Source organism: Bombina bombina, chromosome 9, assembly GCF_027579735.1.
Source record: "Bombina bombina isolate aBomBom1 chromosome 9, aBomBom1.pri, whole genome shotgun sequence".
Classification (NCBI taxonomy): Eukaryota; Metazoa; Chordata; class Amphibia; order Anura; family Bombinatoridae; genus Bombina; species Bombina bombina.
The window spans coordinates 182998628-183014331 of record NC_069507.1 but is presented as its reverse complement, the minus strand read 5'-3'; the positions used below and the strand labels follow the sequence as shown (position 1 = coordinate 183014331).

Genomic DNA, 15704 nt, shown 5'->3' with positions numbered 1-15704 from the left:
AAACAGTAAACACACACACACATTACATTAAAATCACTTGAACTCAGGGCTCCATCTACTAAAAGCCTATTATTGTAATACAATGTATAACAGAAGAGAATTATGCTTTTGTCTCAGCAGCCAAAGTAGTAGCGTAAATACTGAAAAAATATCTTATATACTGATCTGAGGCTAAGCTCCTTCTATAGCGGGAGCTGACATTATTTTTACTCTATCTGATATTCTATTAGAAAGTAATAGAAAGGTTATATATTACATAAAACAACTGGAGTAAGCAACGTTAAAAAATAGGGACTGTTCCCTTGTGAGAGTGCCCCTGACGCGCGTTTCACATAAAGCTTCCTCACATTTTTGTAAGCATTTACATATTATTTACATTTACATATTACTGCCTAATACTCTTAAATTCAGCAGTATGCTTATTTATTGCAACACTGCTTTAGAATTTAATAATTCTTAAAGGTGTACTATCCCTCACAACTTTTGAGTTTAAAATGTTGTCTGCTATACTTGACCACTGGTCTATCTTCTGCTGTACCTGACCACTGAACTGCTGTCTGTTGTTACTGTAAGAGTCTGACTGAGATTTTACAAATATATTAAATAAAATTGATGTATTGTGGCTAAGTATAGATAGACCCAAAATACAGATGAGTAATGGGTAGACTCTATAATTATCAGTTAGTCAAGTATGAGATAATCCAAATCCAATTAGATCACACAGAGAAAATATATGACCCAAAATATATAGCAGATCTTATGAAGGTTGTTAGCTTAAACAGTCCTTGGAGGTTACTTTATAAGAATCGGGAAGATCCAAGACAACAGTACAGGCATTTATAATTCTTTTTATAGGGAATGGACAGATGAATTGGTTTCCTAGCTTCTTGGATGGGAGGACAAGTCTCAAGTGTTTTGTGGAAAGCCAGACTAGGTCTCCTATCTTATAGTCTGGACTAGGTCTGTGCCTTAAGTTGCGTTATTTATATATATATATATATATATATATATATATATATATATATATATATATATAGTATAGTAGCGTTTTTTACTTAACTTAGCCTCTGTTAAGTGAAGCTTTAAGAGTTCTAATCCCTCTTTCAAAGTGGTGGTGTAATCAGTTACAGCAGGAAATTAGTTGTCAATATTAGATAAAGATATAGTTTTGGGATGATACCCGTATGTAGCATAGAAAGGAGTTGATTTACTGAAGCTGGATACAGAGTTAATATAAGAAAACTCAGCCATGGCTAAGTAAGATAGCCAGTAATCCTGTAGGTGAGAGACGTAACATCTAAGATACTGCTCAAGAATTTGATTTATCCTTTCTGCATGTGAGTCCGTTGGTTTGTGAATGATAGGAAGTGGAAAGCCAGGAGTCGATTTTAAGTATATTGCAGAGTGCTTTCCAGAAGAAGGAGGTGAATTGAGTTCCTTGATCAGTTATTATGGAGAAGGGTAACCCATGTAGCTTGACAATATGTGTGCGGAAAGCATTAGCGGTTTCTTTTGCAGTAGGTAAGTGTTTCAGTGGAATGAAGTGAGCTAATTTTGTGAGATGCTCGATGACTACCAAAATAGTATTGTAATGCTGGGAAGGTGGGAGTTCAACAATATAGTCAATAGAAACAGTAGACCAAGGGGTGTCTGGAATAGGAATAAGAGTTAAATACCCGAAAGGTTTTTTATGTTCAAGTTTATTTCTAGCACATACATCACAGGAAGTAACATAGTCATGGATATCTTGATCCATATGAGCCCACCAGAAATATCTCCTAATTAGTTCAGTTGTCTTGCGTACACCTGGATGTCCAGATAAGGGTGTATCATGGAAATGAGACAGTATGGAATCTCTGAGGGTTTGAAGAACATAAATCATGTTTTTGTTGTAGTATAAACCTGAGGGGCCTTTTCGATAAAACTCATAGTAAGTGTAGATTCAGTCTTTAAGGCATTAAGAATTTCATTTTCAAAGGAAGTTATGGTTCCTATGAATTATTTAGGAGGTATGATATAGATTGAGTTATCTATTACAGGTGTGTAATCATGAAGTCGAGACAATGCATCAGCTTTGATGTTGCGTGTTCTGGGTCGATAAGTGATGTGAAAATCAAATCTATCCAGGAATAGAGACTATCTCACTTGACGAGAGGAAAGTGTTTTATTCTTTTTTAAATCTTCAAGATTTTTGTGATCAGTGAATATTAGGAATGGTTTGGAAATACCCTCCAGAATATGTCACCAGGTCTATAGGGCTGACTTGATGGCAAGTAAAACTTTGTTGCCAACGAAGTAGTTAATTTCAGCTGGTTCTAGTGTTCTTGAATAGAAGGCTATAGGATGTTTTTTAGAGGAATCATCACTTTGTTGTGATAGAACAGCGCCAATACCTGAGTTAGAAGCATCAACTTCTACAATAAACTGGTTGTTATGATCTGGAAGGTTTAGCATAGGAGCAGTAGTGAAGCTTTGTTTTAATTGTTGGAAGGAATGCTCTGCATCTGGAGTTCAAAGGAATTTGTGGTTCTATTTAGCAATGTTGGTTAAAGGTTTAATTATTATGGAGAAGTTAAGAATACATTTCCTGTAGAAATTGGAAAAACCTATAAATCTCTGAAGTGATTTGACAGATGTGGGTCTTGGCCAGTTAGTAATTGCTGACACCTTTTCTGGGTCCATTTGAATCTTGTCAGGGGAGATTATGTAACTGAGGAATTTAATTTTGTTGACATGGAACTGACATTTCTCTAGTCTGTGGTCTCGGAGGGGTATAAGGACCCATCGAACGTGTTTTACATCTTCTTGGGTATTCTTCGAATAGATGAAAATATTGTCAAGGTAAATTACTACACAGATATCTGTAAGATCTCTGAATATGTCATTTATAAAATATTGAACCGTAGCAGGGGCATTGCAGAGCCCAAAAGCCATTACTCTGTATTCAAATAAGCCATATCTTGTTCTAAAAACTGTCTTCCACTCATCTTCTTCCCTCATTCTGATGAGATTATATGCCCCTTTTAGATCCAATATAGTATAAATTGTGGCTCTATTGAGGCGTTCAAGAATTTCAGGGATGAGGGGAAGTGGGTAACGGTTTTTAAAGGTGACTGTATTAAGAGCTCTGTAATCGATTATGGGCCTCAAAGTGTTGTCCTTATTTCTATCAAAGAAAATCCCTGCTGCAGCTGATGAAGTGGAGGAGACAATGAAACCCTTTTTAGGTTTTTCGTCTAGATACTCACGTAGGTGTCGGAGTTCATTTTGTGACAAAGGAAATATTTTATCAAAAGGTATTTGTGAACCAGGTATGGTGTGTCAATGGGACAATCGTAGATCCTGTGTGGGGGTAGAGTCTCGGCTTCTTTAATCTAAAAAACATCTTTTAAATCCTGATAAACGGGTGGAATAGCAACCTCAAGGCTGGAAATATTGTGGTGAGGATAACAAGTAGTGTTACAGTACTGGGACTGGAGAGTTACAGTGTTATGTGTCCAGTCTATTGAAGGGTTATGTTTGGATAACCAGGGGTATCCAAGAATAATGGCATGAAGTGAAGTGGGAATTATGTCAAATGTAGCAAACTTTGTGTGCCCATTTGGAGAGCTATTGTGTGGTGATGATGGGACCATTATGGATGAAAGAACCATCAATAACTTCCACGAATAACTTGTTATGTTTCAATAATGTGGGAATTTTATTAATATTAACAAAATCTGAATCGATGAGAAATCCAAATGCGCCTGAATCTACTATGACTTCAGTCTTGGCTTGTTAGTGGTCCCACTGTAATGACAAAGAGAGAGTGAGTTGTTAGGGAGTTTTGGTAGATGAGTTTGAGTTAATAGTATATTCCTTACCGTTCTTCTGTCGGGTCAGTATAGGACAGACAGTATGGTCCTTACTGGCACAGTACAAGCGTAGATTGGCTAGGCGACGTCTGGTCTTTTCTTCTTGGGACAGGGGCCCTTTTAGTGTGCCAATTTCCATGGGGGTAGAACATGAAGCAGATCTATTGGAAATATAAATAGGAGATCTTTTTTTGTAAAAGCATCCAAATTCAATCTTTCTGCTCTTCTCTCTCAAACATTGTTAAGAGTTTAATTAAAGCATCAAGTGTGTCTGGCATTTCTAGATGGGAGAGTTCATCTTTTAAAGATTCAGAAAGTCCTAACCTGAATTGTTTTTTAAGACTAATCTGATTCCATAATGAATCCATTGACCATATCTGAAACTCCGCTATATATTCCTCAACGCTTTGTTTGCCTTGCTTTAAGGAGCGTAGTTTGGTCTCTGTATTTATTTGTTTGCTACTGTCTTCATATAGACTGGGCATTGCAGCAAAAAAAAACATCCAGTGATTCCAATATGGGGTCATTATTTTCAAAGAAACGATTTGCCCAAGCCCTGGGCTCCCCAGTCAGAAAAGAGATTGCAGTACAGACTTTTATTTTATCTGTATGACATGTGTGTGGTTTCATAGAAAACAAGAGGTTGCATGCATTTTTGAAATCCCTATATTCTGACCTTTTGCCTGAGAAAGGGTTTGGGGATTTATATGAGGTTCAGGTGAATCCGTGGTTTTGGGGGTCATTAAGGCATTCATCAAACTTTTTAATGCAGCATTTTCAGCCTGAACTTCAGTCAGAACTCTTGCAAGATAGTCAATCTTTGGATTCAGAGTGGCAAATTGGTTGTTGATCTCATTTGGATCCATTTTCCCAACCAAACTTTTTGGACTTGAATATTATGTAAGAGTCTGACTGAGATTTTACAAATATATTAAATAAAATTGATGTTTTGTGGCTAAGTATAGATAGCAGTGAGGACAAAATATTCAAGCAAATTCTTAATGTAGGAAGTGGCCTTAAATAGGGGAGGATACGGAGGAGGTGCCAGATTTAAAGGTACATTTCACTTACTGACCACTGGCTTATTGTCTGCTGTACATAACTACTGGACTGTTGTCTGTTGGTCTGTTGCTATTTACCTCTGGACTGTCATCTGCTGTACCTGACCACTGATTTGTCTGCTATATCTGACCATTGGCCTGTTGTCTGCTTTTCTTTGCTGTAGTTGACCACTAACCAATAACCTGTTTTCTTTTTTACTGACTACAAGCTTGTGTTCTGCTGTATCTGTCTGCTGGCCTATCTTCTGATGTAACTGACTACTAGCTAGTTTTCTGCTGCAACTGACCATTGGACTATTATCTGCAGCTCCAGACCACTGGCCTATTGTCTGTTGATCCTCACCCCTGACTGTTGTCTACCATGCCTGACCTGTGGACTGTTGTTTGCTGTACATGACCACTGGACTGTTGTCTGTTGTGCCTGACCACTGGACTGTTGTCTGCTGTGCCTGACCACTGGACTGTTGTCTGCTGTGCCTGACCACTGGACTGTTGTCTGCTGTGCCTGACCACTGGACTGTTGTCTGCTGTGCCTGACCACTGGACTGTTGTCTGCTGTGCCTGACCACTGGACTGTTGTCTGCTGTGCCTGACCACTGGACTGTTGTCTGCTGTGCCTGACCACTGACTGTTATGTGCTGCACTTGACCACTGGACTGTTGTCTGCTGTGCCTGACCACTGGACTATTATCTGCAGCTCCAGACCACTGGCCTATTGTCTGTTGATCCTCACCCCTGACTGTTGTCTGCCATGCCTGACCTGTGGACTGTTGTTTGCTGTACATGACCACTGGACTGTTGTCTGTTGTGCCTGACCACTGGACTGTTGTCTGCTGTGCCTGACCACTGGACTGTTGTCTGCTGTGCCTGACCACTGGACTGTTGTCTGCTGTGCCTGACCACTGGACTGTTGTCTGTTGTGCCTGACCACTGGACTGTTGTCTGCTGTGCCTGACCACTGGACTGTTGTCTGCTGTGCCTGACCACTGACTGTTATGTGCTGCACTTGACCACTGGACTGTTGTCTGCTGTGCCTGACCACTGGACTGTTGTCTGCTGTGCCTGACCACTGGACTGTTGTTTGCTGTGCCTGACCACTGGACTGTTGTCTGCTGTGCCTGAACACTTGACTGTTGTCTGCTGTGCCTGACCACTGGACTGTTGTCTGCTGTGCCTGACCACTGACTGTTATGTGCTGCACCTGACCACTGGACTGTTGTCTGCTGTGCCTGACCACTGGACTGTTGTCTGCTGTGCCTGACCACTGGACTGTTGTATGCTGTGCCTGGCCACTGGACTGTTGTCTGCTGTGCCTGACCACTGACTGTTATGTGCTGCACTTGACCACTGGACTGTTGTCTGCTGTGCCTGACCACTGGACTGTTGTCTGCTGTGCCTGACCACTGGACTGTTGTTTGCTGTGCCTGACCACTGGACTGTTGTCTGCTGTGCCTGAACACTTGACTGTTGTCTGCTGTGCCTGACCACTGGACTGTTGTCTGCTGTGCCTGACCACTGACTGTTATGTGCTGCACCTGACCACTGGACTGTTGTCTGCTGTGCCTGACCACTGGACTGTTGTCTGCTGTGCCTGACCACTGGACTGTTGTATGCTGTGCCTGGCCACTGGACTGTTGTCTGCTGTGCCTGACCACAGGTCTGTCATCTACATTTGACCACTGGCCTTTTCTATCATCTGCAAATTCTGACCACTGGCCTGTTGTCTGTTGTTTCTCACCCTGAATGTTGTCTGCTCTTCATGACCACTGGACTGTTGTCTGCTGAGCCTGACCATTGGACTTTTGAATGCTGTACATGACCACTGGACTGTTTTCTGCTGTACCTGACCAATGGACTGTTGTCTGCTGTGCCTGACCACTGGACTGTTGTCTGCTGTACTTGACCTCTGGACTGTTGTCTGCTGTGACCATGTGATCTCTGACTAACTACTTGTATCTATGTATATATTACTTTAATTAAACTCTTATAGTTATATAAAACTGGAGCTCATTATTACCAACTATCATTGACTTCTACCGAACCTAATCCTAACAGCGTACTACTGCATTTTGAAAACACTATACATCCAACTGAATTACATATAATCACCTAGTTTGCATCTTTATCACGCTTCTGCAAAATCCTTAGGATGTGCTTTGTTAGCTACCTGCCTGTCTGTTTTATTGGTGTAATAAACAGCACTAAGGGTTATGATTAATACAAATTATTGCAATATGTATTATTTATCATTTTACAAGGATTTTACCTTCTATTTCTCTTTTTAATGTTTTACTTAAAGGACCAGTAAATACAGTAGATTTGCATAATCAACCTCAAATTAGTAGTAAATTTGTTTTCTGACAAATTTCAAACTTATGTCTACTTCCACTTCCACTGCATCATGTGACAGCTATCAGCCAATCACAAATGCATATACATATATTTTATGAATTCTTGCACATGCTCAGTAGGAGCTGGTGACTCAAAAAGTTTTGTTAATGGAAGTAAGATGAAAAGTTGTTTAAAATTGCATACTCTATCTGAATCATGGAAGTTTAATTTTGACCTGAGTGTCCCTTTATGCAGGGTTCGTTACTTCCTGTCACAGCCCCACATAAGGGTTGTGGTCTTTGCAGTAAGGCAAAACAGTAGCTTTTCCTATGATTAGGTAGCTAGGAGACATCTGCTCTAGCAGCAGTCAATTCTATAATCTCATTAAAGGCAGTGGCAAAACTGAGAATTTCTATAAAGTGCTCCTTCTGCAAGAAAGCAAGCAAGTTGTCTGCTGTTTTAAATACAATCTGTTTATTTTTATGCTTAGTTTGATTGTTTGTCGTAACTCTTATCCTGAGAAACATCTTCCAACTACATAATCTAAAAAACGTTATCATGAATACATAAATGTCTTATTACAGGAGTTTTCTGTCTAACTAACCCATAGGAGGGTTCTGTGTCAAACTATTGGTAATAAGCGGGATCTTCAATTTTATAAAATCCCCAAAACATTTTTCATGATTCAGATGGAGCATATCATTTTAAAGGGACAGTCTACACCAGAATTTTTATTGTTTTAAAAGATAGATAATCCCTTTATTACCCATTTCCCAGTTTTGCATAACCAACACAGTTATAATAATATACTTTTAACCTCTGTGATTATCTTGTATCTAAGCCTCTGCAAACTGCCCCTTTTTTCAGTTCTTTTGACAGACTTGCAGTCTAGCCAATCAGTGCCTGCTCCCAGATAACTTCTCGTGCACAAGCACAGTGTTATCTATATGAAATACGTGAACTAACACCCTCTAGTGGTGAAAAACTGTTAAAATGCAATCTGAAAGAGGTGGGCTTCAAGGTCTAAGAAATTAGCATATGAACCTCCTAGGTTAAGCTTTCAACTAAGAATACCAAGAGAACAAAGCAAAATTGGTGATAAAAGTAAATTGGAAAATTGTTTAAAATGACATGCTCTATCTGAATCATGAAAGTTTATTTTGGCCTAGACTGTCCCTTTAAATAACTTTCCAATTAAATTTTATTAATAAATTTGCTTAATTTGCTTGGTATCCTTTGTTAAAAGATGAGAAATGCACTACTGGGAGCTAGCTGAAGACATTGGGTGGGCCAATGATAACAGGCACATAGGTGCAGCCACCAATCACCAGCTAGCTCCCAGTAGAGCATTGCTTCTCCTAAGCCTACCTAGATATGCTTCTCAACAAGGTCCACAAAAGAACAAAGAAAAATAGATAACTAAAGTAAACTGGAAACTTGTTTAAAAATGTGTAAAATTCCAGAAGGGACCCAAAAGAGGCGCTTAAATTCTATAAATAGGCCAATGTTCGAATGTTCAAAAATTACCAGTCATGACTGCAAACAAAAGTTTTCAGCATTCCCATATGTGAAGTCTTTGAATAATGAATGAAATCTTCAGTATGTGTAGCAGGGCAGCTCCTCTTAGACCCGGCGTGTAGGACAATCTAGAGAAATAGAAGAACAAATAGAGGGCGCCTCATAGTGTAATCCGTTCCATGTAGTTTGCTATTAGAGAAGTGGTGTATATGCTCACCGGATGTGTAGGCACCGTACTGTGACCGGTGCAGGAGAGCAGGTTAGCACTTAACAGTGCTTCTATCTTTGGCCTCAACTTTGGAAGCCGTGCTCACTTCTCGGTAAATTCACGTGCATGAGAATCAATGTTATCTATATTAAACACACCCCTCTAGTGGTGAAAAACTGTCAAAATGCATTTAGATTAGAGGCGGCCTTCAAGGTCTAAGAAATTAGCATATGAACCTCCTAGGTTTAGTTTTCAACTAAGAATACCAAGAGAACAAAGCAAAATTGGTGATAAAAGTAAATTAGAAAGTTGTTTAAAATTACAGTGCCCTATTTGAATCATGAAAGTTTTCTTTGGACTTGACTGTCCCTTTAAATGTAGATGCATTACCACTCTAGCCCTTTAACATGCTACACACGTGTTGCTTGTTCAGTCCAGAAGCTCTTTTATAACTGTTATTAAAGGGACACTGAACCCAATTTTTTTCTTTTGTGATTCAAATAGAGCATGCAATTTTAAACAACTTTCTATTTACTCCTATTATCATATTGTCTTCGTTCTCTTGATATCTTTAGCTAAAGAGCCAGCCAATGTTTGATTCAGAACTCTGGACAGCACTTGTTTATTGGTGGGTGAATTTATCCACCAATCAGCAAGAACAACCCAGGTTGTTCACCAAAAATGAGCCGACATCTAAACTTACATTCTTGCTTTTCAAATAAAGACACCAAGAGAAAATTTGATAATAGGAGTAAATTAGAAAGTTGCTCAAAATTGCATGCTCTATCTGAATCACAAAAGAAAAAATTTGGGTTCAGTGTCCCTTTAACTGGGAACAGCAAATCAGATATAATAGAGGTTGGCTGTTCGAAAAGAAACATAACTGGACTGCAAAACAATACAAATGTTACTAACAAAAAGAAACAGGTTTAAATGCTTTTAAACAGTTATTTTGTATGCAGAACTTTTGTAATGAGCTGATATATACAATGCATAAATAAATAGGGATTTAATATCCCTTTTAGGGGATGTTACTACCAGTTGTTATGTTAACAACCGGAATGTGATCTAACTAAATATGTCTAGAGAGTGCTGTCTATTAGAAAAAAAAATAAAAGTTTCAAAGTAGACAAAATCCAGTTTGGGGAAACTTGAAATGTGCCTTGGGCTCTATCTCCAACCATAGGAGCTGCACATCATTTTAAAATGAATGACTCTTAGGCATCACATAATCTCAAGGGACTGCTTATGCTAAGAAATATGATTCCCCAAACCAGGATACAAGGACTTCTTGGATCTTGTCATAACCTCTTATCAATTTTAAAAACTTAGCTTTTTTCTGATATTGTGAACTGACACTTGTACTCAAGCACAGATCTCTTTAAATCCCACCATCAAAATAGTACATTAAGAATGGATTTGCCTAGCTTTGTACAATGTTGAGTAAACACAAACAAGCTATAATAGAGAACAAATTAAGCTATATCCAGTGAGAGAGGAATGTTATATCTAGTGAAAGAAAACATTTTTGTTGCACTCAAGGTAGCTTATTTCAATAGTGCAATCTTATCATGCTTTATGCAAAACGTTCAGTAAATTATCAGAGGTTAAAAAATACCAACCAATACACTTTTTTATTTGCAGAATTACTGCTATCAGTTTTCACACTAAGGCAAAGAGTAGAGTAAAAATGTTAATTTTTCAAATATAAATTTATATTCAATTAAATAATAATTGCTAGTATCAGTTATTGTTATTAAAATATAAATATATATATATAGCTGACATTTAATATTGTTATAGTCACATTTTTGCTATTTCATGTGTTCCTAATCCATTTATTTTTTTTAATCATCCAACAAACCAGGATTCCATAGGAGACAAACATGTTTGTTTAAAAGTTTCTGGCTTACTAATTAACACACCTGTTACCAAAAAAAAAAAAAATAACATTTTGTTTTTAATATAATAAACCAAATACCTTCAACTTTTTTTTTAAATACTTTTTATACAAATGTAACAAATGTGCATTTAATACCTATTGTCACAGAACTTTGAAAAAAACTTTCCATTTGCCTAAACCTAATTGAAGTATTTGTTTACCAGATTAGTGTTATGTAAATGTTTTTGCCAAAACGAAAACAAAAATCAGATATTTTCCTATAGCAGTATTTATATTGCCTTATATATATATATATATATATATATATATATATATATATATATATATATATATATATATATATATATATATATATATATATATATATATATATATATATATATATATATATATAATATAGGGTATTGCAGTTTTCATTCTGAATAATAGTATGGCTGGAGGTGTTAGGTGTAACTTGTATCCAGAGGGCGTTTACAAAGGCGGTGCAACACAACCCTTATTACCTAAACCTTGATTTGAAATAGCCTGCAAGCTGTGCCTAACCTCAATGCCCATTTTCATTTAGAGCTCATTATCTCGTGGTTGCTTTACCTTGTTTCCCAGCCCTGCGTCTCCCATAAGGAATTATGAACGTGTTTAGACAACAGCACACCAACCTACAGCCAGGGTTACCGAATGCCCAGGAGATCATGGAAATGGCAACTTACTGTGATAACTACAACATATACCAGCAATCCGTGCACCAGCATCCTTCCCCAAGGCCGTCTAATCACCCAGCAGGATATGGATTTGGAGAGTACGCGGCTCCACCAAGCAACCCTTACCTGTGGCACAATGGAGGTGCCATCACCACCTCCCCATACCTCAATGGGAATGGGGGTTCTCCTTACCTCCCTCATGGATATGGTGGCAACCAGAGACCGTTCCTCGCTCCTTCACCTGGAATGGGAAGAGCAGATTTCCCTTGGCTATCTCTGACAAATCAAGAGGACTTTCTGAAGCTCCTAAGACCCCCCTATTCTTACTCTGCTTTAATAGCAATGGCCATCCAAAACACTGCCGAGAAGAAACTCACCTTGAGTCAGATTTACCAGTATGTGGCTGATAAATTTCCATTCTACAAAAAGAGCAAGGCTGGCTGGCAAAACTCCATCAGGCATAACCTGTCCTTGAACGATTGCTTTAAGAAGGTGGCTAGGGATGAAAATGATCCAGGTAAGAGCTGTTATTTGTTTTACACTTTTTTTTTTATTCATTTTTTTTTATAAGAGGAATACAATGTATCATGATCAAAGAAATGCTGATAGTATAACAAATACTTCTAATAAAGTTCCATATATATATATATATAATGTATTCTGTTTTGTTTTTTTGTTTTTTGAGAGATTTATAAAAACATTCAAGTAGGTGTATTTTGGTTTCTTTTTGTTTTGGTGTTGGCCTCCCCCCGCCCCTTTTTATTTCACAAGTTGCATTATATCCGAATATAAATAATAAAAATCAGTTTAAGATTTTAATGTAAGGAGTATGTATGTATATTCCACATTTTAAAACTTTTTTTTTTTTTTTTTTTTTTTTTTTTTTTTTTTCCCTATCCTCTAGGAAAAGGCAATTATTGGACACTGGACCCAAACTGTGAAAGAATGTTTGATAATGGAAACTTCAGGAGGAAACGTAAAAATAAAGCTGAAAGCAATGGACAGTCTGAGAAAAGTGAGGAGAAGATGATTAAATCTAGTAAAGTTGAGGCACTTGAACAAAGTATTTGCAAAAACTCTGAAAGGGAGAGCAAACCTTCCCCAGTAGCACCGCCTAATTCTGACAATGCTCCATGTTTTGCCAACTTTAATTCCAGTATGAATGCAGTGATCCATAGCAGTAATGGCTTTTCCAGGTCATTTTCTGCAGGATTTGGGGACTTTTCACATTCAGGGCAACATTTGCCAGTTTTAGCATCGTATTCTGTGCCTAACTCCTCATCCCAAGCGACTGACTCTCAAACCAAAAAGAGTTATCTGACATCCAACCTTCAGAATTCCGTCTGCACTTCAATAATGAACACAATCAATTTTAACCATTTAATGTACAACAGAGAACAAGGGGAGGTGTAAGTGGAACAAATAAAACTCAGCATGTTTATAGACACCCCCTGATATGAAATGGGATGTAGCATTATTGTGCCTTTATTAGAGCTTTTAAAAAACTGTATTTTATATTTTTTGACTTCTAGACCCTTCTCTAGATGTTTTATGTCTGGAATTTGCCCAGTAAGGTGAATAAATAACGTGTAGTGTTGCATTGTGGACAAGGACTACTTAATCCTTAGATTTGTTATATTGTGAACAGAATATGCAAAACATTTGTCTAACTGATTTTATTTTTTTAGCTTTGCCCTTTTTGGGCCTTAAACAATAAATTCTTTGATTTTTGTTACTTATGTCTAGCTGAATTTATTTATAAGTCAAGATGGGGGGGGGGTTGTACTACCCTTAAACAAAAAATATTTTTTGAGAAATGTATGATTTAATTAATCATAAGTGAGTACAGGTGTAGATGTATTAAAGGGACAGTATACACTTGTCGATTTTATATATAAACTAGTTGTGTAATTAAACAACTTTACAATATATAATTCCCCCCCCCCCTTGTTAAGGATGTTATAATTTGCACACTCTAACTTCCCAAGGCTAACACTGCTTCATATCTTTCCCTAATTGGCTTTTGATAACTGCAAAACCATGCATTTTATACAAAATTATAACCATGACAGACATTTGTCTGCAAACTGAAGCCAGATTGTTTCCTCCAAATAAGGCAAAAGGTAGGTGGAGTTTTGTTATTAATAAAAAAATAAAAAAAAGTTGATTCATTTTTAAAAAAATATATTTTTTTGATTGTTTGCTATACTCTACAGCAACACAAACAAACCTGTCTATTTTATGTTGTCACAATAAACAGTGTAAAGTTCCATTAAAACTTATAACCTTAGCACTATGGGGAAATGTAGAATGCTTTCTCACTGTTCAATATTTGCCAACTTAAAAGATTAAAAGAAGTAAATATTTTTTCAATCTTAACATATTTAGTTATGCATAGTGGAACAACTTTATAATCCCTATTTTGCTCCCTTTTTCATCTAATTTGGCTCTAAAAATTGTGCAGCATTTTATTCTCAGAACTTGAATTACACCACTTCTCAAGACTAACCCTGCAACATATCAGTTAATGCCAATTAGGGACAGATAACGACTACAAAACAATTTATTTTCTACTAACATTATAACCATGGCTATCCTTGTCTGCAGACTAGAAACCAGATTGGCTCCTTCAAATAAAGTAAATAAGTGGCATTTGGCTATTGAAAAATAATTGCAGTAAAAATGTTTTAAAATTGTTTAGTTTTGTCTGATATGTTCACTGCCCCTTTTTAAGGCCCAGGGGGGGCATAATTTTCTCCTTGACTGATTTAATCCTGGTTCTAGACATGTTATCATTTTTGATCATCCGATATTGATATAATTTTTAAGCAGCAAATATTCAATACTGATTGTATATTTAAAAGGCTGAAACATTATAGGAGGTTGTATGTCTGAAACACTGGTACTTAACATCTTGCATTAGCAGCTTTGAGATAGACAGTGTTCTTTTTGTATTTAAAGAGCAACCAAATTAAATTAATGCACCTACCTTGTTTGCAGGCACTTTGAAACTTAAAGGGATATGAAACGCCTAATTTTTTCTCTCTCAGGATTTATATAGAGCACTGGTTTCCAAACCTTTCCTCAGGCCTCCCCAACAGGCCAGGTTTACTTATCAGCTGATTGGTTCACCTGTGCTCTAGTTCAGATATCCTCAAAATTTGGCCTCTTACGGAGGTCTGATGACTGGTTTAAAAAAAGTGATATAGAGCATACCATTTTCTGTTTTGTCTAATTTGTTTTGTTCTCTTGGTATTTCATTTGTTGAACAGCATACCTAGGTAGGGTCAGGATCTGGGACCTAGCTTCTGATTGGTGGCTGCATATATATGCCTCTTGTGATTGGCTTACTGATTTGCTCAGAGTAGTGAATTGCTGATCTTTCAAGAAAGGGATACCAAGGGAATAAAGTAAACTATTTTAGAAGTAAATTGGAAGTTAAGTACATCGGTATGTACTCTGAATCGGGGGGGGGGGGGATGTATTTTGGATTTAATGTCCCTTTTTTAGTTTCACTTGCAGGCATCAGGGAGGAGAGTTGGGTCACATTTGCAAACACATCAGCACTAGAATGTAATGAAAGATATTTTCAACATGGTGGCACCAATGACTACAGAAAGACAAGGAATAACTTCAGTACTATGCTTTAATCATACATAGAAATTTCCAAATTAACAGTATCTGTATTAAAAATAAAAAAATAATAATAAAAAAAAAAAAACCTCTTACATGAAACGTGCATATAAAATCCCTGTTCATTCACTGCTGGGTTTTTTTATATGCTACTAAAGGTTTCACTTAAAGGGACATTGTACACTAGATATTTTTCTTTGCATAAATGTTTTGTAGATTAGCCATTTATATAGCCCACCTGGGTGTGTTTTTGTAAAAAATGTATAGTTTTTGCTTATATTTAAATAACATTGAAGTCTGTATATATTAGTTTACATCTGAAACATCAGGGCTTGGTTAGGAATCTGAAAATCAGCACAGACTGCTTCTGTTTGTATAAGGGTCTTTTTATATGCAGGTGGGGGGGGTTCTGCTAATCAGCCCTTTTTCCGTGGGTGTCCCAGGCTAATCTCAACAATATTGCTAAATTGGGAGCTTCTAAGAGTTTTTAAAAGATTT

At 37.2% G+C, this 15704-nt stretch overlaps 1 protein-coding gene across 1 annotated transcript; it reads left to right on the top strand.

The window, feature by feature from the left end:
- Window positions 1-11423: 11423 nt before the first annotated feature.
- On the top strand, window positions 11424-13308 carry LOC128639598 (forkhead box protein I2-A-like). The gene is made up of 2 exons (XM_053691732.1): window positions 11424-12090; window positions 12478-13308. Exons 1-2 carry the CDS (start codon window positions 11502-11504, stop codon window positions 12984-12986), a joined length of 1098 nt encoding a protein of 365 aa, XP_053547707.1. The 5' UTR covers window positions 11424-11501; the 3' UTR covers window positions 12987-13308.
- Window positions 13309-15704: the final 2396 nt, after the last annotated feature.